Below are 23,872 nucleotides of genomic sequence, written 5' to 3'. Positions count from 1 at the left end.
ATTTACTAATTAACCTGTTCAGAGATGTTTATTGCATACCTCTGGAGCAGCTGAGGCTTGAAGCCAGGCCTCCTGGTCAAAAGGCACAGAGATAGTGCTGTGCTACTCTTCAAATTATGTTTGAAGATAAATAACGTTTCGGCCTTGTTTTCACGTGGAACAGAGCTCGCCCCTGAAGTGCAGCTATACTGATGTCGATAACTACTCCTTGTTGGACTGAGTTCCACATTCTAAATTCTTAACCTGATCTGAAACGTTGACTCTGTTTCTCTCTCTCTCCACACATGCTGCCAGATCTGCTGAGTTTCTCCTACATTTCAGATCTCCAGAATCCGCAGCTGCTTGTTTTCACCCACAACCTAAACAGCCTATGGGTCAAGAGCTTTCTCCTCAATTCACTGGTAAATGTATTACTGACCATGTTGAAAGGACGATCTTTAGTCTCCTCCATAAGTGGTAGGTAACATTCTATTTCTTTGCCCTGTTAAGTCCTCCAGATATTTTCTAAACCATCTGTTCAGAGATGATATTTCACATCCCTGGAGTGGGTGGGACTTGAGTCCGTGTCTCCTGGCTCAGAGGTAGAGATACTACCACGACACCATGACAGCCCTGTCAAAATATATACTTTAGTACAAATTTAACTTTTCCTATATCCCTGTTCAGAAGGTGACAACGATTGTGGAACAACCCAGCTAATTTACTTACTAGATATTTTCCTAATTAACCATTTTGTAGATGCTATTACCCACGCCTGGTGCAAGTCGGATTGAATCCAGGTCTCCTGGCTCAGAGACAGGGACATTACCACTGCACCACAACAGCCCAGCCCTTCAGTGTATTAAACACTACTAGAATCACAAAAATAAATCAAATATAGATTAATTACTCAGCCATTCGGTTTGCTGTTGAGCTGGAAGCCAGGCTTACACCGACCATGTACTATTTCTGGAGGTTGAAGTTGCGGTTCATCTGAGTTTTGTCGGTTGCCCCTGGTAACGGGGGGTGGGGGCGGGGCCTTTATGCAAACTCTCGCGAGAGCTCCGGCTGGCGGGTGCCAAAGATGGCGGCCTCCGTCAGTGAGCTGTTGCGGGAGATCGCCGAGCTGGAGGAGCCGCTTGAGGAACTCCGGAGCCTCAAGACCGTCGTCTACTCGCTGCCTCTCACTGCCCTACGCGACCTGGCTGTTGGTCTGCGCTTTGGGGTCTTGTTCGCTCTGCTCGACAGCAACGACGACAGGCGAGTGTCGGCTGTGGTTCACCGGGGGGGGCAATGGAAAAACATGACGGGGAGGGGTTGGAGAGAAAGAGAGATGATGCGGAAGGTGAGACCAAGCGGATTAAAGAAGGGGTGGGAATGTGGGAGGTGAGGAGAGTAGGAAAGAGAAGATTACGGATCAGAGGCAGTCGCTGTCACCTCATTTCGAGAGTTCAGCTACTTGTCCATGTTTCAGCCAGGGCTGAAATAAGGTCAGGAGTTGAGTAGGCCTGGTGGAACCCAACTGTTACTGCTTAGTAAATGATGCTTGAAAGCACGGTTGATGACCCGTTCCATCATTTTACTAATGATTGAGAGTGGTAATTGTCTGGATTGAATTTGTCTTGGTTTTTTAAAAGTATAGTATATACCTGGGCAATTGCTTGGTAGATGCCAGTGTTGTAGCTGTACTAGAACGTCTTAGCCAGAGGTATACAAATTGTGGGTCATATATCTTTTGAACCATTGCTATGATGTTGTCAAGGCCCATAGCCTTTGCAGTATCAGGGCCTTCAGCTGTTTCTTCATATCCTGTGGAGTAAATCAAATTGACTGAAGATTGGTATTTGCAATGCTAAGATGGATCATCCACTTGGCACTTCTGGCAGAAGATTTTTGCAAATGCTTCAGCATTATGCTTTGCACTGATGCATTGGTTCTTCCATCTTTTTGAAGATGGTGATATTTTTGAAGGTGGAGATATTTGTGAAGGCTGCACCTCCAGTGAGTTGTTTAATTGTTCATCACTGGATGTGGCAGGGCTGCAGAGTTTAGACCTGATCTGTTGGTCCTCGAATTGTTTAACTGTGTTTTATTGTTGCTTATGCTGACATGCACATAGTCCTATGTGTGCCTTCACCAGAATGGCAGCTTATTTTTAAGTATGCCTAGTGCTGCTCCTGACATGTCCACGTACACTCTTCATTGCACCAGTGTAGATACCTGGCTTGATTGAAATTGTATAAAAGGCTTATTCAGGCTGTGAGTTTGCAGATTGTTTTATGGCCTCAGCACCTCAAGTATTCACAGTTCTGAATTGCTAGTTCTGTTCAAAGCCTACCATATTTAGCACAGGGACCACCACACAAAACAATGGAGGGCATTCTTAATATGAAGATGGGACTCTCTCCACAAGAACTGTGCAGTGCTCACTCTTACTCATACTGTCATGGACAGATACATCTGCAGTAGGTGGGTTTGTGTGGATGAGATAAGTAGGTTTTCGCTCTTGCTGGTTTTGTTACTACCTTCCACAGACACAGTCGAATAGCAATGTTCTTTAGGACTCAACCAGCTCAGTCAGTAGTGCTGCAGCTGAGCCATTGTTTGTGGGGGACATTTGAAGTTCCCTAACCCAGAGTACGTTTGCATCCTCAGTTCCCTCTGTGAGTTGTGTCCAATGTTATTCATCAGCCAGGTAGTAGCACACTAATCAGAAGGTTTCCTTGCCCCTCTTTGACGTGATGATGAGATTTCTTGGGATTTAGGGTCCATATATGGATTCCTTGTACTGTTTCCTCCCACCTCTATCCCATTGTCGGTATCTTCCCTACTGGTGGAACTGGCACAGCCAGGGATGATGATGGTGTTGTCTGAGGCATAGTGTGTAAGGCATGATTCACAGAATCCCTACAGTTTGGAAGGAGATCTTTCAGCCCATCAGTTCTGCAGTGACCATCTCATCCAAACCCAACCCCTATTCCTGTAACCTGTGAGGCAACAGTGCTACCTGCTGAGCTGCCATGCTGTCCACAGTATGAGTATGACTGTATGAATATGATTCCACGAATATGACTGTGTTAGGCTGTTGCCTGAGTACATTGTCAAATAGCTCTCCTAATTTTGACACTAGCCCCAGATATCCGTTAGGAGAACTTGGCAGGGTCAACAGGGCTCAGTTTACTATTGTTTCCTGTGCATTAGTTAATGCTAGGTAGTCTATTCAGTTTTTTTTTGAGATTTTTGCCAACATAGTACTGCGATTAGCTGTGCCTTCAGGTTTGTTTCTTCACTGGAGGATTCAGCATACCTCCCTGTTTCTTTCTTTTTCTATGTCTTTGCTGTGTGCTGCTGTTCCCTTCTGGTTATCTTTTTACGTGGACTTCATTATGCAACTCTGGGCAGATGGTTACTCTGTGGCTTGTTTGACACTTTTTTCTGTTCTTTCAGTAAAAATCAATAAACATTGACTCCCTGTCACCTAGAACGCCTTTCTGCATCTTGAGAAAAATGTTCGCTTTGAAAGCTACCCAGTTATTCCAAATATTGATTGACTTTAGAATGTTGTGGTTTTAAACTAAATCATTTCATTAATCACAAAGCTAAACTTCCACCCGGTCCTAATATACTCAGTGACCTTTTGACATATATGATGAAGCATTAGCATTATTACATTATCAAGCTCCATCAGATTAACTCTTTCCGTCTGGTTTCTTGCATTCATCTCAAGTGATCTTTTAACATGTCTGGATTGCAGTTTATGGACCTTTCCTGTACATGATTAGCAGTAATATCTGCATTACAGTAATTACCCAACATTTCAGAACTTCTTGCTATGAGCAGCCATTCAGAAAGATCTTTATTCCTATTGCTTGTATCATTTGGAGACTTCATTTGTTATAACTTTTGACCATTATATTTATTATTCACTACATTTGAAAGCTTGTCTACTCAAAATGTAAATAGCAGTCCTGAAGTTTCCCAATTCATTTTTAATGAATGTAATGGTTTTGGAAAATTTTGAGTTTAATTTGTCAAATTTAATAATCTGCATGCTGGACATAAGCAAATGATCATGAAAACAGTTGAATTTTGTTAAAGACCACGTGGTTCATAAGTTCCACTCAGGATTGAGGCCACTATCCATTGCGTGACCTAATCCAAATTTATACAGGCAATTCTTAATGTCTTCTGGCCATTCAGGAACAGACAGTAAATTGTTTCTAGACATTGTGCCAAATCCTAAGGGCAAAAGATAGCTCAAAATGATTCTGTTGGGTCTACAGCACTGTGCTTGCTTGCCAGTTGACTTGTAAGTAAGTTGTCCGTCCAATAAAATTTTAATTTGTTTATCAAAATCCAATTATCCTCCTTTGTTCAGGGAACAGATTGATACGTCTGTTGCGATTCTTGATCGACTTCTCCAAGCTTTGGATCCGGTCTACCTGGCTGAAAATTTCAGAGTCGAATTGCAAAAAGGACTTCAGCATTCGGATGATAATGTTAAAATCCTGGCAATGTCCCAAGTAAGGTGGAAGTCAAATTTTCTTATTTTGCTCTTGGTGTTATCAATTGCAGCAACCCAAATCAGATTATTGCTGGAACTTCTATCGGCTCGCCCTTTGGGTCTGTTTTCTTTTTGTTTTTGGTGTCAAAACGTGTCTGGTGAAAGTAAGGTCAATCTGTGCATCCAAAACCAATGACTGAAGACTTTGAGTAATAGTAAGATTCATGTAAAACCATATTCAATTTTATTTCAGACAAATGAGTTTAATGACATGAGATTATGTCGTTGTGCTTTGAAATTAATGATAAAGGCCAACAGTTCTCGTTCTCTATTAAGTGAGGGCAGTTACTTTATTTCTCATATGCATTAAATTTTGCATGACATTGACAGGGCAAACAAACATTTGTAAAATGTATTCATTCACTGGATATAAGTGGTGCTGGCTAGACCCAACTAGTCTTTGCTGGTTTTATACTAGATCTGAAAATACAAACACATAGATGATTGGAATCGACATGGGCATCTGTGATTGGTGGTGGATATGTGAATGTATTTTTGTTTTCTGGCAGTTTATCAGTAATGTGTTGAACGTTTTATGAACATTTGCATTTAGCAATTTTTTTTATTAAAAAGGCTACAAAGTCGGGGCAGAGCAATACGAATGGCTCAAGCTAAATCTTTTTTACTGCTGAGGCAAAACAGCTTGTTTATAAAATGTGATCAGAGATAACGGGAACTGCAGATGCTGGAGAATCCAAGATAACAAAGTGTGAAGCTGGATGCACACAGCAGGCCAAACAGCATCTTAGGAGCACATAAAATGTCTCTCTTTTTTTCCCACTTATAACATTTGTTCCTGTTGGTCTGTTTTACATTTAATTTTTCCAGATTGGTCGGATTGTTGAAGATGCAAATGCAATGCCATTAATTCTTGGCTCACCCGAGTTGCTCAAAGAGATGATTCACAGCATTGGTGGAAAGAAAATATCTGTTGCAAAAGAGGTGAGGTATATGTCAAGTGTTTAGTGAGGTCCTCTGCAAACCCTTTGGAGTTCTGCATTCCACCACAAGGGGAAAGTATTGTCTGCTTACATGTTTTAAAAAATGTTTCTGTCTTAGGCTGTCAGTATAACAAGACCAACTTGTTACTAGTTTTTGAAGTGGTGGAAATCTACAGCACCATTTGGCCTCTTGTATCATTTATGGAATATTTGTAAAAGTAACACTTGAATAAATCCAATACTCTGCTCTCTTTCGACACCCAGTATTTTTCTATGCTGGTAAACGTAAATTTACTGCAAAGTAATAATTTGGCGGATACTGCTGACGGAAATCTGGTAGGCAAGTTGAGCAGCAGGAGGTTGAAATCTGGAGGTAAGCCCACTTGACCATTTCCTTGTTGCTGAATTAAAAGACCTGGGAACACTTTTGGTATATATCATCAATGATTTATCTTCACTGGTCAGATTAGAGTCTAACCTTTCTTAGAATAACTGAATATTACAGTACAAGTTGACTGGTCCCAATTGCCTTGTAAATGCATTCTTAAATTCATTTTTGTTTTAACTCCTGGTCTGGGTGGGTAGGTAACCTTTGGTGGAATGCATTTCCGGAAAGGGTAGTGGAGTCGGCCTCAATAGGGGCCTGTACTGTGCTGTTCTATGTTCTATGAACCTTGTACAGTAACGAGTGCTTCCATGATGGACACTGCCATTCCAATGGCTTTTCTACCCTTGCTGTGCTGTGTCTTTACTTATGCAAAGTCCCATTCATTTTCAGCCCTGCCCTTGTTGACACCCTGGCTCCTAGTCAAGCAAATTCTATATCTTAAAATTCACTTTGTTGTTTCCAAGGTCCTTTCGTGCCTTATACCTCCCCACCTTCTATCTGTCCGGTCCCACAAACCTCTGAGGTACCTGCGCTCACCTAATACTGACCACTTCAGCACCCTCAATTTTATGTGCTTGTTATTGATGGAACTCCAGAATTCCTTCCCTAAAACCCCCCACCTCTCGTAAGACACTTTATAAAACCTAACTCTTTGACCATCTCTCCTAATATATGGCTCCATGTCTAATTTTGTTACATAATAGTCCTGCGCAAGTGTCTTCAAACATTCATTTTGTTAAAGGTGCTGTGTGAACACATGCAAATGTTTTTACCATCGTATGCAAGCTTTTCTCATCTCTGGTGATTATTTTCCGCAATGATCAAGAGAACAAAAGGCAAAAGTAGCAAATTTATTGACGTTTCTGTCTCACCAGGCAATCAAATCCCTTTCTAAAGTGTCCCAGAGTAAAGCTGGACTTGATGCATTGTTCATGACCAGTATGCTACAGGATTTAAAAGATGTCATGGCAATCAATGATGTGGTGCGATACAGGATCTATGAGGTATAGTGCATTCACTGGAATTGTGTGCCTTGTCTTTTCTCCTTTTTCAGTAATATTCATCATCTAGTATATCTTCTGTTGTTTCTGAAATTCTTCATTCTATTGATTGTATCTCAACTCATTTTGTATCCTTCAATTTACTGTTCTAGCTTGTGTTGCCTTTAACATAATGGATTAAATAGCACACATCTCTATTAATTTTTCATCATTCACTTACCATTTGTGTCTCAACCCACTAGTTGTGCACAGATCCCTTAATAAACTGTGGTATGTCAATATTCCAACTGTTAAACAGGTGTAAAATTACTGATTTCTTAAAGTTAATTTGGCTTCTAACTGGAGCTCAAACGTTTCCTGAATGCTGGCAACATTGGCTCTTCAAACTTGATACGAAGACTGAGACAAGACTTCATAAAGTTACCTAGAGAGACATTCTTAATTAACAAAAGCGCTAGTGCAGAAATTGAACTGAAGCCAAGAAAAGATGAACACGCAACAGAAAACCTCATTCTGAAGATAATGAATGTGGAACATTTGGAGTGGAATGCTGCCAACAAGTGCAACTTATTAGTCCAAATATAATGGTCCTTAATTACTAGGACTATTCCATATCTATCTTTGACAGTGCCATTAATTATTGGTAATTAGTGTTATTGCCTTACAGCTAGTGGTGGAAATTTCATCTGTGTCACCTGCCTCCTTGGATTATTGTGCCAACAGTGGTTTGATCAGTCAGTTACTCACTGAGCTCATAGGGGATGATGTTCTGATCAGGTGAGGATGTGACTGCTTGTTCAAAAAATATGTTTTGATTTGGAGGAGTTTTCAGTTATTAACCTAGAGCTGCAAATGTTAGGATCTGTTACTTGGATGCAGTTGCAAAGGTTTTGCCATCTTACTGGTTATATTGGGCCATTTTCTCATTCTGGTCTGAACCTTGGTGTGAAGGAAATCTGCTGTCTTTACGTGTGTGTGTGTGTGTGTGTGTGTGTGTGTGTGTGTGTGTTGCGTGCAGATCCACAATTGGAAAGAGAGTTAAAGCAAGGTCCCATGCTAAGTGGAAGAGGAAATGCCAATAGTAAACTTGGCTTTGGCTTACTTTGCTACAGTGTGCCTCCTACTCTCACAGCAGCATTGACAGGAAACTGAGAACAAATTCATCCCACTAACTAGGTGAAGTCCAATAATGTCATTGAACTAGTAATCCAGAGTCACAGACTAATGCTGCGAGACGCAGGTTCAACTTTCACCACAGCAGTTGGTGAAATTTAAATCTGATTAATAGATCTTGAATTAAAACTTGTCTCAATGATGGAGACCATGAACTAGCGTCGATTTTCATAAGAACCAATCGTGATCACTGATTTCCTTTAAATGAGTAAGTCAGCTGCCCTTGAATGATCCACCCTATGTGACTCCAGACACACAGTAATGTGATTTGTAACTAACCTTCTGAAACAGCTTAGCAAGTCACTTGGTTCAAGGGCAACAAATCCTAGTCTTACTGACTATGTACGCACTACATAATTGTAGCAGAGGAGAAATGGAACCATGTGTCTGAAGGTTTTTCTGGCACCGTGCAAACTTAGAATACGGAACTGCGTCACCATTTTGCCACAAATAGGCGATGTCACTCCAATCACTGTGCTGCCTGGATTGGAAGATGGAAATGATGCATTGGTGCAGCAGGGGTTAACTTATGACCCTGGAACTGAAATACATTATTAGGCCAGTATTGCAGTAGATTCATCACGTGTCTGACCTGGGAGCATTTGCTCACACAAAATCGAAAAATATTTTCTGCAAATTGCAAATTTTGTTGCCTTTCTAAGTAAAATTGACCCCCATATTCTTCACCCTCTCTTCACCAACCTATATTAAAATCATCTGCAGCCTGTTGACCCATTGCCCCATTCCCCTTCCTCAATTTTGAATCTCTCACTTTTATTTTCAGATCCCTCCATTGCTCCACCTCTCCATATTTCTGTAGCTTCCTCCAATATGAAAACCTGCCAGGCTCTTGACACTGTAAATCAGGCCTCTTAACAATCCTCCATTTTTTGTTTGTGTTCATCTGGCCTCATTTGCCAAGGCCCTTATTCCTGGAATCGATTCTCTAACTTTCGTGTCTCCTTCATGACACACCTTTAAACTTATCTCTGTGCTGCTCATTTGTCCTACTTAGGCAACTTGATAACAAGTTGTCTTTGGTAAATTAAAGAAAAATCTTATTCGATGCTCAAAAGGCCAAAAGATCTACTCCTAAGACCTATATTCCGACTCTCATGAATCACCTCAGGATGATTTATTGAATTAAAGACTCTCTATATAAATGTTTTTGGAGTGACTAATTCAAAATGTTACGAGTCTTTTGGTTCATTTTCAGAGCAACCGCTATAGAGATGGTTACTGGACTTGCTCAGAGTCAGCATGGACGACAATACCTTGCTCAACAAGGCACCATTGATAGAATCTCAAATATGATCATTGGTGCAGAGTCAGATCCTTTCTCTGGCTTTTATCTACCAAGTGAGTAAAGGGAATATTTTCTATGTCAACCCAGTGATATGAGAAAAATTCTTAACTTTCCTGAAAAGGCAGGTTTTTTGAACACCGGTCTCAACATTAGCCACGATGATTCGGAGATGACTTTGTTTTAGTTCTGCTCCTGTGAAGTGTTTTGAATTGTTTTACTGTGTTAAAAATGGTATCCAAGTGCAGGTTGTTTTTATTGTCGATACACTACACTGTTAGCTATGATTTTGAAAGCGGTAAATTCATCAAAGAATTCAGGCAACATCTTAAAGTTTGAACAAATTATTCGCGTCATTGTTTTGTTCAAGGGTCTCCAGTTGTAGCAAAGTTTATTGTATCTCCAAGCAGCGCACACTCTCTAATGAAGGGGAGGAATTAACCAGGGTTCTTGTGACAGGGATCTAAAGCTTCCTTTTGGCTGCAATCTGATGTTTCCGGTAACAGCAATCCGGAATCTGTTAGACAAGGAACAGACAGGCCCTGAACAGAGATTTTTCATACAATCCCATCTATCTCATTCACTCCTGCTCCTTAAGGAAGGAAATCTGCCATCCTTACCGGCTGTGGCTTACCCATGATTCCAAATCCACAGCAATGTGGTTGCTTCTTAACAGCACTCTGTAATGGCCTAGAAAGTTCAAGGGCACTTAGGTGGTTGGGCAACAAATTTTGGCCTTACTAAATAACAATCAATACTCCCCTTTTAAGAGGTATGGTTGTGTAGTAGTCTGAAAGGCAGCGTGCAGTACAACAAGTAGACAGTACGCAGCAAGGAGAATTAAGGGTGCCATTTCAGTCACCCCTGCTAGTAAGCGTGTGAGGTAGATTCTCTGAAGAGCAAGGGGTTATTGCACCTGCTAGGAGCAGTAGATGCTGGGACGATGTTCACCGGCAGAAAATCCTATACCTAGGAGACACCACAGTTTGAGAATAAAGGGCCATCTATTTAAGATGGAGTTGAGGAATTTTGTCTCTGACATTTGTGAATCTTTAGAATTCTTTGCTCTGGAAAGCAGTGAGCTGGTTCATTGAATATGTTTAAGACAAAGCTCCATGGATTTTTGATTTGCAAGAGAGTCGCCAGTTCGGTGGGGGCTGGCAGAAATGTAGATTTTAAATCTACAATCAAATTAGCCCTGATATTACTGAATGGTGAAGAGGGCTTGAGAGGCCAAATGGCCCACTCCTTGTAATTCATATGCTGTACGTAGGATCAGCTTGTTAAAGTTTATTTACCATTTAGCTCACAGAATCATTTAGAGCTAAGTGTCCACATGTGAATTAGTGCCTTCAGGAGAAGAAGGAAATGGATGGGATTCAGGAGAATTCATTCCTTATGGGTTCATATTGGAGTTCTTTTTGGCAGCTTCCTGTAAAGGATGTGTTGACATTGACTGGAAATAATGCTTGTTAAATCCAGTCCCTACTGTGTGTTTGAGCACTGAATGTGCGTTCGCATTAAAATAATTTTGCATTGCAATGTTGTACTGGCGTCTTACGCATGCCTTGCTCTGAGTTTGTGTTTTCTGCTCTCCTTCTAGATTTAGTGAAATTCTTTGGAAATTTGGCAATGGTTGACAGTCCTCAACAGGTCTGTGAGCGTTATCCTGCTTTTATTGAGAAGGTGTTTGAGATGATTGAAGGGCAGGAGCCAACCATGATTGGAGTTGGTTTGGATACCATTGGAATTCTTGGATCATGTATTGAAGGAAAGCAAGTCCTACATAAAACAGGTAAACAATATTATCTTTTTCAGATCCCAGCTGAATGAATGATTGAAAACTGAAATGAATATTCTTTATTTTTTTTAAGTTAAGTGTAAGATGCAGTATTTGTCATTCTCCTAACACTTTAAAATTCCAGTTACAGTTCACTTCTGTAATGCTGATGTGCAGGGCAACACATAGCTGATTTATTCTGTCTAATGATAGGCAATTCTGTTAATGACCGTATTTACAGAACACGTTTTCCATATTCCATCAATAATCTCGAGGTCAGTTTATAATTTAGATCAGCTTGCCTCAACATTATATTTTTAGCATTGTTTACCATCAACTCTCTTATTGCTCTTCTTCTATACCGCCACCATTTTTACTTAATTCATTAACGGGATGAGGGCATCGCTGGCTAGGCAGTATTTATTGCCCATCCCTATTTGCCCAGAGGGCTGTTGAGTCAAGCATACTGCTTTGGGTCTATAAGTCATATTTAGGCCAGTCCAGGTAAGGATAGCTGTTTCCTTCCCTAAAGGACATTAGTGAACCAGATGGGGTTTTTCTGACAATCGACGATGGATTTATGGTAATCATAGATTCTTAATTCCAGATTTTTTTTATTGAATTCAAATTCCACCATCTGCCACGGCAGATTTGAACCTAGGTCCACAGAATGTCATCTGGAAATCTGTATTAACAGTCCAGCGATAATACCAGTAGGCCATCACCTCCCCGTTGAGTAATCAGTTACCAGATGAGAAAATAATCTCCTTTTCAATGGTGCTGTGCAGTTATTCACAGCAGATGTCAAGGAATTTCCTGTGCATTTGTACAGGATATCAATGTTAAATCTTTATTCTCATCCTTTTGTATCTGTATTTGGGCCTTTCCAGCAAGGCATCTCAGGATGACAAAGGAAAATGCGATCTGACACAGAAACAAAGGGTTCTGATGGAAAATGATTGCCCTGAAATATCAACTCTGTTTCTTTACACAGATGCTGCCTAAACTGCTGAGTCTTTCCAGCAATTTATAAAAGTTTCATTTTGGAAATGCGATCTGTTGTTTCCCTTGTTTCTCTACCTTTTAAACAGTTCAGGGAAACTGAGGCATAGTAACATTTTAAAATGAGTTCAACCAATGATTCAAACTTGTTCACTTTTTTTAACCTTGATACAACAAATGAATTCCTGTTGAACATTTTTGATTATAACTCTAATTAAAGTAAATGTGCGAGTAATTAATAACTCGATTCTGTGTATCATACTTTGAAGACAGCATATTAAATTTTTGATTCATCATTGGGGAGAATATATTGTTGCCAATGGTACGAATCAATTTTAAGACCAGCATACTTTTTTGAGAGTCATAGTGTGGGATAGAATTCTGAGGTTCAGTTGGATCAGGAAGATGTTAATATATTATCTGTTCCTGTTAACACAGTGCATGTGTTCATTTGTGAGTATTGCAAGAAGGGCCTCGCTTTGCTGTTGAAGAGGCAGGGAAATGCATCTTCTAGATGGCCGTGGTGGCTAAGCTAATTGTCATGTCGCAGGAATGATTTGCTCTTGTGCGGCTAGGGCCGCAGATATAAATCTGGGTTGTCTGTACAGCCACTGCGAGAGAAGTGCCTGAAAATTGCTTGTGTGGCAACATAGGAACATATGAGTTGGGATAAGGCCACCCCCCCCCACCCCACCCCAAAAAGCCTGCTTCTGATTGTCGCCTCAACTCCACATTCCTGCCTACCCTGATCACCTTCAAATATTGATCTGAGAATGGGCTTTGTGAACTAGGGGCTTATTTGAGGGCATAGTATATCCTCTGGTGTGTGTCCCTGAGATACAGTAGGTGTGGTTACTGAATCATAATCAGACTTGACAGGATTTTGCAGCACCTCATTTGCTTCCCCTCACTAACTGAGCATGCAGTTAGTGTCACACTTCACTGGGATAGCATGCTGGAGACTGAGTCCTGTTATTTAAAGAGTTGTTGCATAAGTTAAAATTTTTATCAAAGTATTCTAAGTTCCCAATTTAATATTTGGATTGACTCAGGCTAAAAGAAAACATGGATCAGGATTCTGTACTTAATGAGAACTGCAATTTATTACAAACCACAAAAAAAAACTATGAAATATTGACATTTAAACTCTGTTAGTTAAAACTCTAACCTCCTTAAAACTAGTTGACATATGGTCTACAAAAACATTGGTGTTACGGCTGGAAAGGGCCGGGGGGGGGAGAAAGAATTGTTGAAACAATTCAATCGTCCTAGTTCATAAGATTTGCTGTGATGATTCTTTTGCTTGGTGCGGTTATGTTGTAGGAAAGTCATGCTTCTGGTTTGGAATTGGTAAGCTTGTTTTTCTTTTCATAACCTCTGCAGGCAAGTTTCTATTTGCATTGAGCACTTGACCATTCCTATTGTAGCATTGGTCTGGCTATAATATGGCAGTACACATCATTTTTATTTCCATGCTATTATACTAAAATGTGGAACTGGAATTTTCAAGTCATTTGTTTTCCCAAATATACTCTTTAGGTAGCAAATTCCAAGAAATTCTGAGAAGACTGGGTTCCATTTCATGCAATGCTTCCACTGACTTACGGGTGCGCTGCCTCGATACAATTGCTTCTCTCCTCTCTCTGTCGGTAAGAACGCAGCGAAAGCCTTGTTCGGTGTAAGCAAAAGGAAGTTCAAAAGGTGCTGCATTTGACACTTGACTGGAGATGCGTTTAAAATTTCTGCTGTGGGGACGGCAGTAACAGCTTTTGAATTGATCCTTGTAGTCAAATAAAAGTGTGGCATTTATTCCCACCAATGGCAACAAAAAGAACTTGAAGCTATTTCAAAATGCATTAAAGACAAAGCAGCAAAAATGAATTTCTCGGAGCAGGCTTCCTATATTATTGTTTTTCCAAAACAGGTTGCATCATGAAATGGTCAACATCTGTCCTGTTGTACAATGTGGTTTAGTTTTTTATGAAAATAGATGTCTTTATAGTAGTATTCAGAATTCACATTGCCCTGAATGTTATGCAAGAGGGGAGTTGACAGCATAGTGGTTATATTACAGGTCTGGTAAGTCAAGATCCCCCACGAATGTTCTAGAATAATTGTGGCCCCATCACAGACCCCTGTGGCACTCCGTTGATTACAGATTGCCATCCTGAAAATGTCTCCTTTATCCCAAGTCTCTGACATCCTTAAATCCTTACAAGGCCATTCAGCAGAGTCTGCACAGCCCTCATAAAAGCATCCCACCCAGACCTAACACATCACGGATGCTACAAGGGAATTTAGCACAGCCAATCTACTACCTTGCACGACTTCACAGGAAACCAGAGCACCTGGCAGAAACCCAGGCAGACATGTCTGTGTGGAGTTTGTACAGTCATCCAAGGCTTCGATTAGCCTGCCAATCTGCTATTCCTGCTAATATGCTACTCCCAACATGATGTGCCTCCAGACTCAGTAGTGTGGTTGACTCTTGGCTGCCCTCTGAAATGGCCTAGCAACCCACTTGTTTTAAGGGCCTTTGGATATAAGCAACTGATGCTCGCCCATTTGGTGAAACTCACATCCCAACCACAGAAAACATTGTAAGGAAGCCTTCTCTAGCCTTCTCTGTATTAATGATTCTTAGGCAAAGCCTTTTGCAGTATTCTGAACTTTAAACTTATTAATGATGAGCAGCGTGGAGGCTTGCTGCTTGTGTGACATTTCAGCTTCAGAGCGATGAGAGGTAGGTGTTGCTTGTGTGGTCAACCACGCTGTCAATCTTCAGGCCACTGTCAATTTGATTATCTCTTTTCAGTCAATCCAGCAATCAAGTCATTTCCTCTCCACCCATTCAGTAAGTGAAAGGGAAGTGATATTAATTTTAAATTTACAAAAACAGAAGAAAAGATCCAGACTAGAGTTTTTTGTTGATTGGAAAAGCAATAAAATTACACTTTTACCATCTGAAACTAGGACGGAGAGAAGAGGAGAATGCAGGAGAGAGAAAGTGGAGTGACTGGGCAAATGCAGGTAAAAGTATTCTGTAAAGTAGTTTGTAACCGTGTCTGCTGAGCTCTGCAGGGAGACAGTCGGTGTCCCTGCTCTTGAGTAGTTTAATCACTCATATTGCGTCAGGGAGGGCAGTGATTTTAGTATGTAAATGGAAAACCAGCCAGAAAGTGAGTTTTCATCCGTTCCCCAAAAAAAGCCCTCTTGACATTCAGGGCTCACAAACTACTCTTCACGTTGCTATGATTTAGCTTTTACTACCCTGTACTGAATTCTGATCTCCCAGCTGTTTAATAAAGTGTAGCAGCTGTCATGCACCTCCCGTTACCAACATCAATACAATGAGCTCCTTTTGTGCTGGCTCCCCAGACTGTGTTTCTTGTTATACCCTTGTAGTGAATTATATTGGTCCGTTAAGATCCTAATAAATGTTTGCTATGTGAGACTTCATAATCACAGATAAGCTGATTTTGACTAGGAAGAATAAAGGTATCTCAGTAATGTTTCCAAAGCTTTGAGGAAAACCAAGTCACTGTTAACATTGTTAACACTGTTAACATAACTGATGAAGGGTCTAGGCCTGAAACGTCAGCTTTTGTGCCCCTGAGATGCTGCTGGGCCTGTTGTGTTCATCCAGCTTCACATTTTATTATCTTGGATTCTCCAGTTCCCATTATCACTTAACATTTGTTCTGTAAAGCTTTATGGCTACACAGAGAAATTCATGTGTAGCTCCTGTTTTTTATTTTGGGGATCGGGTTGATCATATTGGATCAAGTTGACCTACTGCGTGTCAGACTGAACATCCTGTGTAGAGTTGCAGAGCTTGGAGTTGACATTTGAAGTCTAATGGATCATGGGTCTGCACGGTGACTCAGTGCTTAGTACTGCTGCCTTACAGCACCAAGGACCCAAATTTGATGCCACTCTCCGGTGACTGTCCATGTGGAGTTTACACATTTTCCTCATGTCTGTGTGGGTTTCCTCTCACCAACGATGCACAGGCTAGGTGGATTAGCCGTGGGAAATGCAGGGTTACAGAGAATGGGTGGGGTGGGGTGGATCCAAGTGAGATGCTGTTCGGAGGGTCATGTGGACTTATGGGCCAAATGGTCTTTTCCACAATGTAGGGATTTTGTGATTCTAGTCGAGTAGCACAGATGTGGATAATGTGAGGATTGTAACCAAAGAATACTATAAAGATGCATAATGTAAAAATATCTCTTCTATAGTACCATGGTAAACATGCTTCAAACAGTAAAGACACGGGTACTACGCTAGGTTTCTTTGGTATATACTTGAAAATGAGCTAGACCACATGCTCCATTTGGAAGTTTCAGGAAGATATTGCTGCAATGCATTTTGTTGAGCGAATTTCTTTATGCAGATTGGTTTTCCTTTCAGCTTTGGATTTTTTTGGGATCAAAGTGTTTGCAGGGTTACCTGGAAAGATCTGCTTTGCATCTTTAATGTATCTTCAATGTTTAATACTCAAAATTCCTGAATAATTGTTTTAAATTTATAAGGAAGCTGTTTCTAGCAATCCTGCATGCCTGTTTGGTACCTGAAGCTGGGAGATGATTGCATTCTGGTATCAACTAGAATAAATTTGCAGTAAATTTATCTTTGACCTTACTTTCCTCCATCTGATATGTTCATGAAATTCACACTATATCCACAAGCAAGTTTGCCTAACATTGCATTGGGTGTGTTTGATGTCTGTTGCTTTGGACCACGAGTAATTCTTTATCCTGGTTGAGAAACTATTTGGACAGAACAAGTAACCCATTTGGAACAATTCCTAATTGGTAGCAGTCAGCTGTGTTCTCATTTAATAAGTTAGGGCAAGCAAACACCTTGCAGTCTATTGTAAAGAATAAATAGATATTTCAAACTTGGTAAGGTGTTGTAGTATTGGATGGTGAAAGTCACTGATCTGGAGAGCGCAAATTCGCTTATCACGGAGTCTCGTGCCGTATGGCACAGAAAAAGACCCTTCGGCCCACCGAGCCTGTGTCAATCAAAAAATAAGCACCTAAATATTCTAACCCCATTTTCCAGCACTTGGCTGTTAGCCTTTTATGTCTTGGTATCAAAAGTACACATGTAAATACTACCTAAACGTTGAGGGTTTCTGTCTCCTCCATCCTTACAGGCAGTGACTTCTAGATTCCTACCACCATGCGAATGAAAAATGTCTTGCTCTGCTGTAACAATATCCTTTATTTGTTAAAAGATTTTTTTAATTACCCAGTAAGTTGTAGTCCATCACTGGGGCGGGAAAATAAGTCATTCCAGCTGAGCTAAGGAGGCACAATGATTTGAAATCACTGCGTTTTTCTACTTTCGCCTGAAACCAAGCCCACACAGGAGCTATCATAGCCAGGCCACACTCCAGTTGGCTCAGCCTTCATTCAGTACAGGCTTTCAGTCAGCAAAAGAGCACTCCAGAGCATGCCGGTTCCATCTTTAAACAGCCTGGAATGTGCAGGGAGTCTCATTCACACTCACGACCTGCGCGATGGTGAAGTCTGATACCATGGCGGGAGGTGGAGCTTCTTTAGACCTCTAGGGCTTCCTGAAGCCTGGGTAAAATGAGAAGTTCTTAGCCTCAGTGGTTCAATAATAACACTGTTTTGTGCAACAGAAAATTATGTCTCTCAAACTTGATTGGGTTTTTAGAAGGAAGTAACCAAAAAGATTGTTGAGGGCAGGACTGTAGATGATGTTTACCTGAACTTTAGTAAAGCCTTCAAGGTTCCACATAGCAGACTAACTAGTAAAGTTAGGTCACATGGGATTCAGGGTGAGCTTGCCAATTGGATACATAATTAGCTTCAGGCAGGAGACAAGGTGGTGGTGGAGGGATGTTTTTCAGATTGGAGGCTTGTCACCAGCTGTCTTCCACAGGGATCTGCTCTGGATTTTCTTTTGTCATTTATGTAGGTGATTTGGATGACAATATTGTGGTTATATATGGTTAGTAAACTTGCAGACAACGTCAAAATTGATGACATAGCGGACAGTGAAGGAAGCTTTCTAAGATTACAAAGGGATCTTGATTAAATGGGTCAATGGGCTGCAAAATAGAAATGGAGTTTAGCTCTGATAACTGCAATAGGACTTAGCCTTGGGCAGTGTTGTAGAACAGGTATCCTAGGGGTTCAGGTACATAACTCTTTAAAGTTTGTGTCACATGTAGCCAGGGTGATTAAAAAGGCTTTTAGCATGATTGCTTTCATTGCTCAGACTTTTGAATATAGGAATTAGGATGTCATGTTGAGGTTTTACAGGAAGTTGAGGCCTCTCCTGGAGCCCTGTGTCCAATTCTGGTCGTCCAGTTATAGGAAACATATTGCTAAGCTGGAGAGGGCTCAGAAGAGATTTACCAAAATGTTGCCAGGGATGGAAGATTTGAGTTATAAAAAAAATGCTGCTTCTTTCACTGAAGCATAGGTTGAGAGGTGACATAATAGAAGCTTATGAAATAATGAGGGGTACAAATAGAGTTAATAGTCATCTTTTCCCCAGGATGGATAATTTCAAGACAAGGGGGCACACACTTAAGGTGATAGGAGAGAAATCTGAAAAAGGCATGAAGGGCAAACCTTTTACACACAGGGTTGTTCGCATGTGGAGTGAATTTCCTGAGGAAGTGGTAGATGTGGGCACAATTACAACACTTAAAAGACATTTGGATAAGTGCATAAATAGGAAAGATTTGGCGGAATACGGGCCAGAAGCAGGCGGGTGGGACCAGTTCAGTTTGGGATTGTTTGGCATGAACTAGTTCGATCGAAGGGTCTGTTTCCATACTGTATGACATTATGATCCAGCTATAATGTGGTTTCACTTCTTTTATCCTGATATAAACAATATTGCAGATCTCCATTACCTTTAAACAAAAGATTCTGTAAAGCTTGTGATACTTGCAAGAGTTAGATGTGGTTCTTGGGGCTAAAGGAATCAAGAGCATGGAGAGGAAATGGGCACAGGGTATTGATCATATTGGTTTGCACAGCAGGCTGGAAAGATTGAATGGCCTACTTCTCCTGTTTCATATTGGAGTCTTACCCCGTGAAGTGTTGTCCTTTTTAAAAATAAAAACCTGCTATAACAGTTGGCATTCTATTGTCTCTGATCCTTGAGCTTCTCCCAAACATGCTCCTGTTGATTATTTCCCCTGTTAGTGTTATTTATATAAAACAGGTTTCAGCTACAGTTATTTGACATTTCTTTTACATCTTTGTTTTACTTTCTCATCCAATTTCACAGAATGACCAGCAGACAGAGGACCTTCTAGGAATGACGGAGTCCTGGTTCCATGCTCTGCACAGCCACCCAATGGAAACATTCTGCAATATGAACTCTCAGCCATTCCCAGAAATTCATATTAGCACATTGAAGATCTTTACTGTGAGTCTTTTATCATTAGCCTAAAAATTCCAATTTCTTATTTATCACAGAGTTTAGACGGCGTGACTAAATTTAAAACTTCATTTGTTTGGCTGGGATGAGCAGTAACACTGGGATGGCTAGTTGATTTAAATACAGACTTGTTTGTTTGTAAGCACTTCCCTATTCCGTCGCATTTTTGTAAGTGGACCAACTGTACAAATACTGTGGCTGCAAGAGCATGTCAGAGACTTGGAATTGTATGGGGAATGACTCCCTTCCTGATTCCCTAATGCCAGCTTGCCACAAAGCATAGGTTAGGAGTGTGATAGAATACTCTTCACTTGCCTAAATGAGTGCAGCTCCAACAACACTCAAATATCTCGATAGCATCCAGGACAAAGCAGTTGGTTTAACTGGTACTCCATCTATCAACCCAAATTCATTTGCTACCACCAATGCACAGTGCATGCAGTACACAGTATCTACTAAATGCACCAGAGTAACACCTCAAGGCTCCTTCAGTAGTGCCTTACAAACCTGTGACCTCTGCCCTCTTAAAAACAAGGGCAGTAGAAGCATGGGAGCACCAACACACCCTTCCAAGCCACCCACCATACTGACTTGGGACTATATTAATGGTCTTTCACTGTTGCAGAGTCAAAATCCTGGAGCAGGTTCCCTCCACCAGCGCTGTGAGAATACCTGTGCCATAAACTGCACGAGTTCATGAAGCCAGCTCACAATTACCTCCTTGAATTGAGCGCTAAGTCCTGGCCTTGCCAGTGAAGCCCACACCCCACAAAGAATTTGTTAAAAAGTGGAAGCTCTGGAATTACAAATCAAACATGAGTGAAAACTGAGCCTAAGCAAATATCCAAAACTTATGTAAAAGTAATTCTTTCGAAATGTTATGAAATGTGTTGTGCAAAGCACTTTATAAATGCTGGAGACAAAAATAGAAAATGCTGGAAAAGCTCTGCAGATCTGGCAGCATCTGTGGAGAGAAATCAGTTTGAGGAAGGATCACTAGACCTGAAACATTAACTCTGATTTCTCTGCTGAGCGTTTCCAGTAATTTCTGTTTTTGTCTCTTGATTTACAGCATCTGCAGTTCTTTCATTTTTCGTTATAAATGCTTGGTTGCTTTGTGCTAAAGATATTACTTTAAAATATTATAGCAATGTGGTTAGGGAAAACTTGGAGTTTATGCTGCTATCTAAGAAGGTCTCACATTTCTTTTGAAATAAATTTATAAATGTATGAGTTTCTTCGATTATGTGTAGGAATTTAAGATATAATTCAAGCAACAGATTGAACCACTTGAAGTACATTAGCGTTTTGCAATGTTTGCATCTTTTCTTTCGAATCATCCGTTTGAAAGTGAAACATCAAATATGGGAAACACTCACCAGTTTGGGCAGTATTCATGGAGTGAGAGAGAGAATATGGTTGAAAGGTTATCAACCGAAACATGATATTCCCCCGCTCCTCCTCTCCGTTCTCCTTTTTACTTTCTTTTGTCTTTGATTCTACAATCTGTTATTTCTATCACTTCCGTTTGTAGGCGATTGCCAGCCAACCCTGGGGCCAGAGGCTGATGATCAGCACCCCAGGATTTGTGGAGTACATTGTCGACCGGTCAGCTGAACCTGACAAACCTTCGAAGGATGCCAAGTTCGAGTTGGTAAAAACTCTTGTGGATTCCAAGACAACAGCTGAAATCTTTGGGAACCAATATTACCTTCAACTCCGAGCTTACTTGCGGGAAGGCCCTTACTTTGTGAAAGCAGTTGCAACAGTTGCTGTGGATGGAGAGTAATCAACCAAACGTTTGATCATTAAAAACAATGTTAGAAGAGAGAAAAAAGTCTTTAAATGAACCATTAACCCATTTTTGTAAAGACATGCCCCAAGGAGCTTGGCCACCAAAGCAAGTTTCAATCAAGTGGAATTTTTGAACTGGATGATTGCCTTGCTCTTTCCTCTTAGCTTCCAGTCTACATAAAAATGGTATGTCATGGAGCTTGATATAGTATAGAAGCCAGATACATTGAGATTTCAGGCCACAATGGTATGTTTTCTCATACATTGTCCATGTGACTCTCTCCAGCTGCGAATTAGTTATTTAGTAAAATGTAGCTTTTAAAATTTGTAAAGTAAAGTCTGCAATTTTTCTTGGGTTGATGCTGTTTGTGGTTCTCAGTCACAAAGTTACTGGGAACCTTTCACAGCAGCTCCCATATACGCAGCAAGTTTCAATTAAAATGTACTTTTGCAACCTGTGACAACTTGTCTCTTGTTTTAAGAGAATAATGGAAAGCATTGTACTAGAGTTGTGGTGTCTGACTTATATTTGTGTACTTCCTGCAGTTAGAGAAACTGCAACTTCCGTGGCGGGTAAGTGCCTATGCTGGAGTATATTGACTTATTTAGGGTTCAGGAGTAAGTGAATGCAGACCAGGGGAAGGTTTTTAGGCCCGGTCTGAAAAGGGAATGGTGTCGGCTGGCCACTAAAAATAATGCAATTGGCCAGTATCCCGATTCCCTGACTCCATTCTGTCCCTGGGCCCTTTACCCAGCAGTGGATGAGGGAGGCCGGATTGTCCAGGCAGTGTTTGGGCGCACAGCAGGCAGCCAGTTTTGTTCCCTAATCTGGCTAACGATAGCCACCTCCAAGTTTATTTTATGTTCTGGAAGAAGCTTAGTAGAGGCAACCTCAGTTCTGTGAGGCCCTCTCCCTCACTTACCTGCCATGGTGTCCTACTGCTGTTTTCAACCTGACAGACCTCCTGTTGTCCCTGCAGCTTAAAGAGCTGCCCGAGCCTGTCATTCGACAGCGAGTCACCCTCCAACCATTAGCGTATGGGGTGAATGATTGTTCCCCACACGGGTAGTTTCTCACCCTGGTTTGAGCCAGACAATGGGATCCTGAACTACACTGGCAATGTTCTGTCCCACATTTCTGCAGACCATGGTGCATCCACTCCGGCTCGTTTGAAGTCTCAGGATGTTTGTAATTTGTGGATATTTGCAATGTGGATTCCACCAAAGTAGGAATTTACCAGAAAAATTCTGAAACTAGGTTAGAAACTGAACCTGCTGCCACTGAATCACCTTTCAGGTGCTAGCAGCAGCAGTCAGGTCCCCCCTCAACCTGTGTCTTTCTAATGTAAATAATCCTAATCTATTCAACCTCTCTTCATAGCTAGCACCCTCCATACCAGGCAACATCCTGGTGAACCTCCTCTGCTCCCTCTCCAAAGCATCTATTTCCTTTTGGTAATATGGCGACCAGAACTGTACGTAGTACTCTAAATGTGGTCGAACCAAAGTCCTATACAACTGTAACATGACCTGCCAACTCTTGTATTTAATACCCCATCCGATGAATGAAAGCATGCAGTATGCCTTCTTAACCACTCTTATCGACCTGTGTTGCCACCTTCAGGTTACAATGGACCCGAACACCCAAATCTCTCCATCAATTTTCCCCAGGGCTTTTCCATTTACCGTGCATGTTGTATTACTCTGTGACATGCAAATACTCATTTAAAGGGTATGTCCTGTCTAGTCTTCTGACTATCCTGACCCTGATGTGCTCAATATCTATTGAGAGAGACGGTTACTATATTATATTTAAATAATTCCTATTTTAAGTGTTTTATGCAATGTAAGGGTACTGAATTGTATTTCTACTTCTGATTTTAATATCTACTATTCAGTGTAAATATTAATGAGAGCACATTGTATTTGGGTGCAAAGACTGGCATGGCACTGTAGTCTGCTTGCTCCCAAGTGTTTAGATCTCACCATGGATTGATAGACACTTGACGTAATGCAGGAGGCTGCCAACACCCATAACTCTGTACCCAACAAGCAGCACAACCTTCAACAGAAGATGTACATGTTGGTAATTTTAGGCAATTGTTGATATCTGGAAGAGCAATGGCATGGAGCTTTAAGGCGTTTTCCAATATGAAGTTTAAAATATCTATGATTAAAAGCTTCATTTCTGACCCACCATAAATGCAGCATGAACCTATACAGCGGACATGCAACTTTTGTGTGCACCACATGCTGGAAGTAAAACCAAACCTGAGCATTTTGTTACTGGTGAACTAATCTGGACTTCTGTATCTTAAATAACATAGTGAAATAAGTGTCTCTAAACAGTTTTTATGTCAATATTTGTATTTGTCAGTGTATTTTTTTATTCATTTTTGCTATGAACAGGCTGTGGTATGAAAATTTGGGATGTGGATTTATCTTTGCTTTTTCATGTATTCCATTTGAGGTCTAAATCAATTTTGTGTCAGGGAAGTGATAATGGCCTG

General features: G+C 40.9%; 2 protein-coding genes across 3 annotated transcripts in view; one reads left to right on the top strand and one right to left on the bottom strand.

Annotated features, from left to right (window-relative positions):
* ccdc180 (coiled-coil domain containing 180) overlaps positions 1–1,057 on the bottom strand; it is a 104,721-nt gene extending 103,664 nt beyond the window's left edge. For both annotated transcript variants that reach the window (XM_048559078.2, XM_048559079.2), the window contains exon 1: positions 890–1,057. The gene's annotated coding sequence lies outside the window, so the exon portion shown is untranslated. The remainder of the gene's footprint in view (positions 1–889) is intronic.
* Positions 1,040–21,826, top strand: psmd5 (proteasome 26S subunit, non-ATPase 5). Its single transcript, XM_048559080.2, has 10 exons — positions 1,040–1,239; positions 4,358–4,502; positions 5,372–5,485; positions 6,748–6,876; positions 7,541–7,650; positions 9,263–9,405; positions 10,953–11,144; positions 13,671–13,780; positions 19,416–19,556; positions 21,103–21,826. The coding sequence occupies exons 1-10, from the start codon at positions 1,064–1,066 to the stop codon at positions 21,355–21,357; spliced, it is 1,515 nt and encodes a 504-aa protein (XP_048415037.1). The 5' UTR covers positions 1,040–1,063; the 3' UTR covers positions 21,358–21,826.
* Positions 21,827–23,872: the final 2,046 nt, after the last annotated feature.

Source organism: Stegostoma tigrinum, chromosome 29 (assembly GCF_030684315.1).
Source record: "Stegostoma tigrinum isolate sSteTig4 chromosome 29, sSteTig4.hap1, whole genome shotgun sequence".
In the NCBI taxonomy this organism is placed as follows: Eukaryota; Metazoa; Chordata; class Chondrichthyes; order Orectolobiformes; family Stegostomatidae; genus Stegostoma; species Stegostoma tigrinum.
The sequence above is the reverse complement of the archived record's forward strand: the minus strand, read 5'-3'. Positions and strand labels throughout refer to the sequence as shown.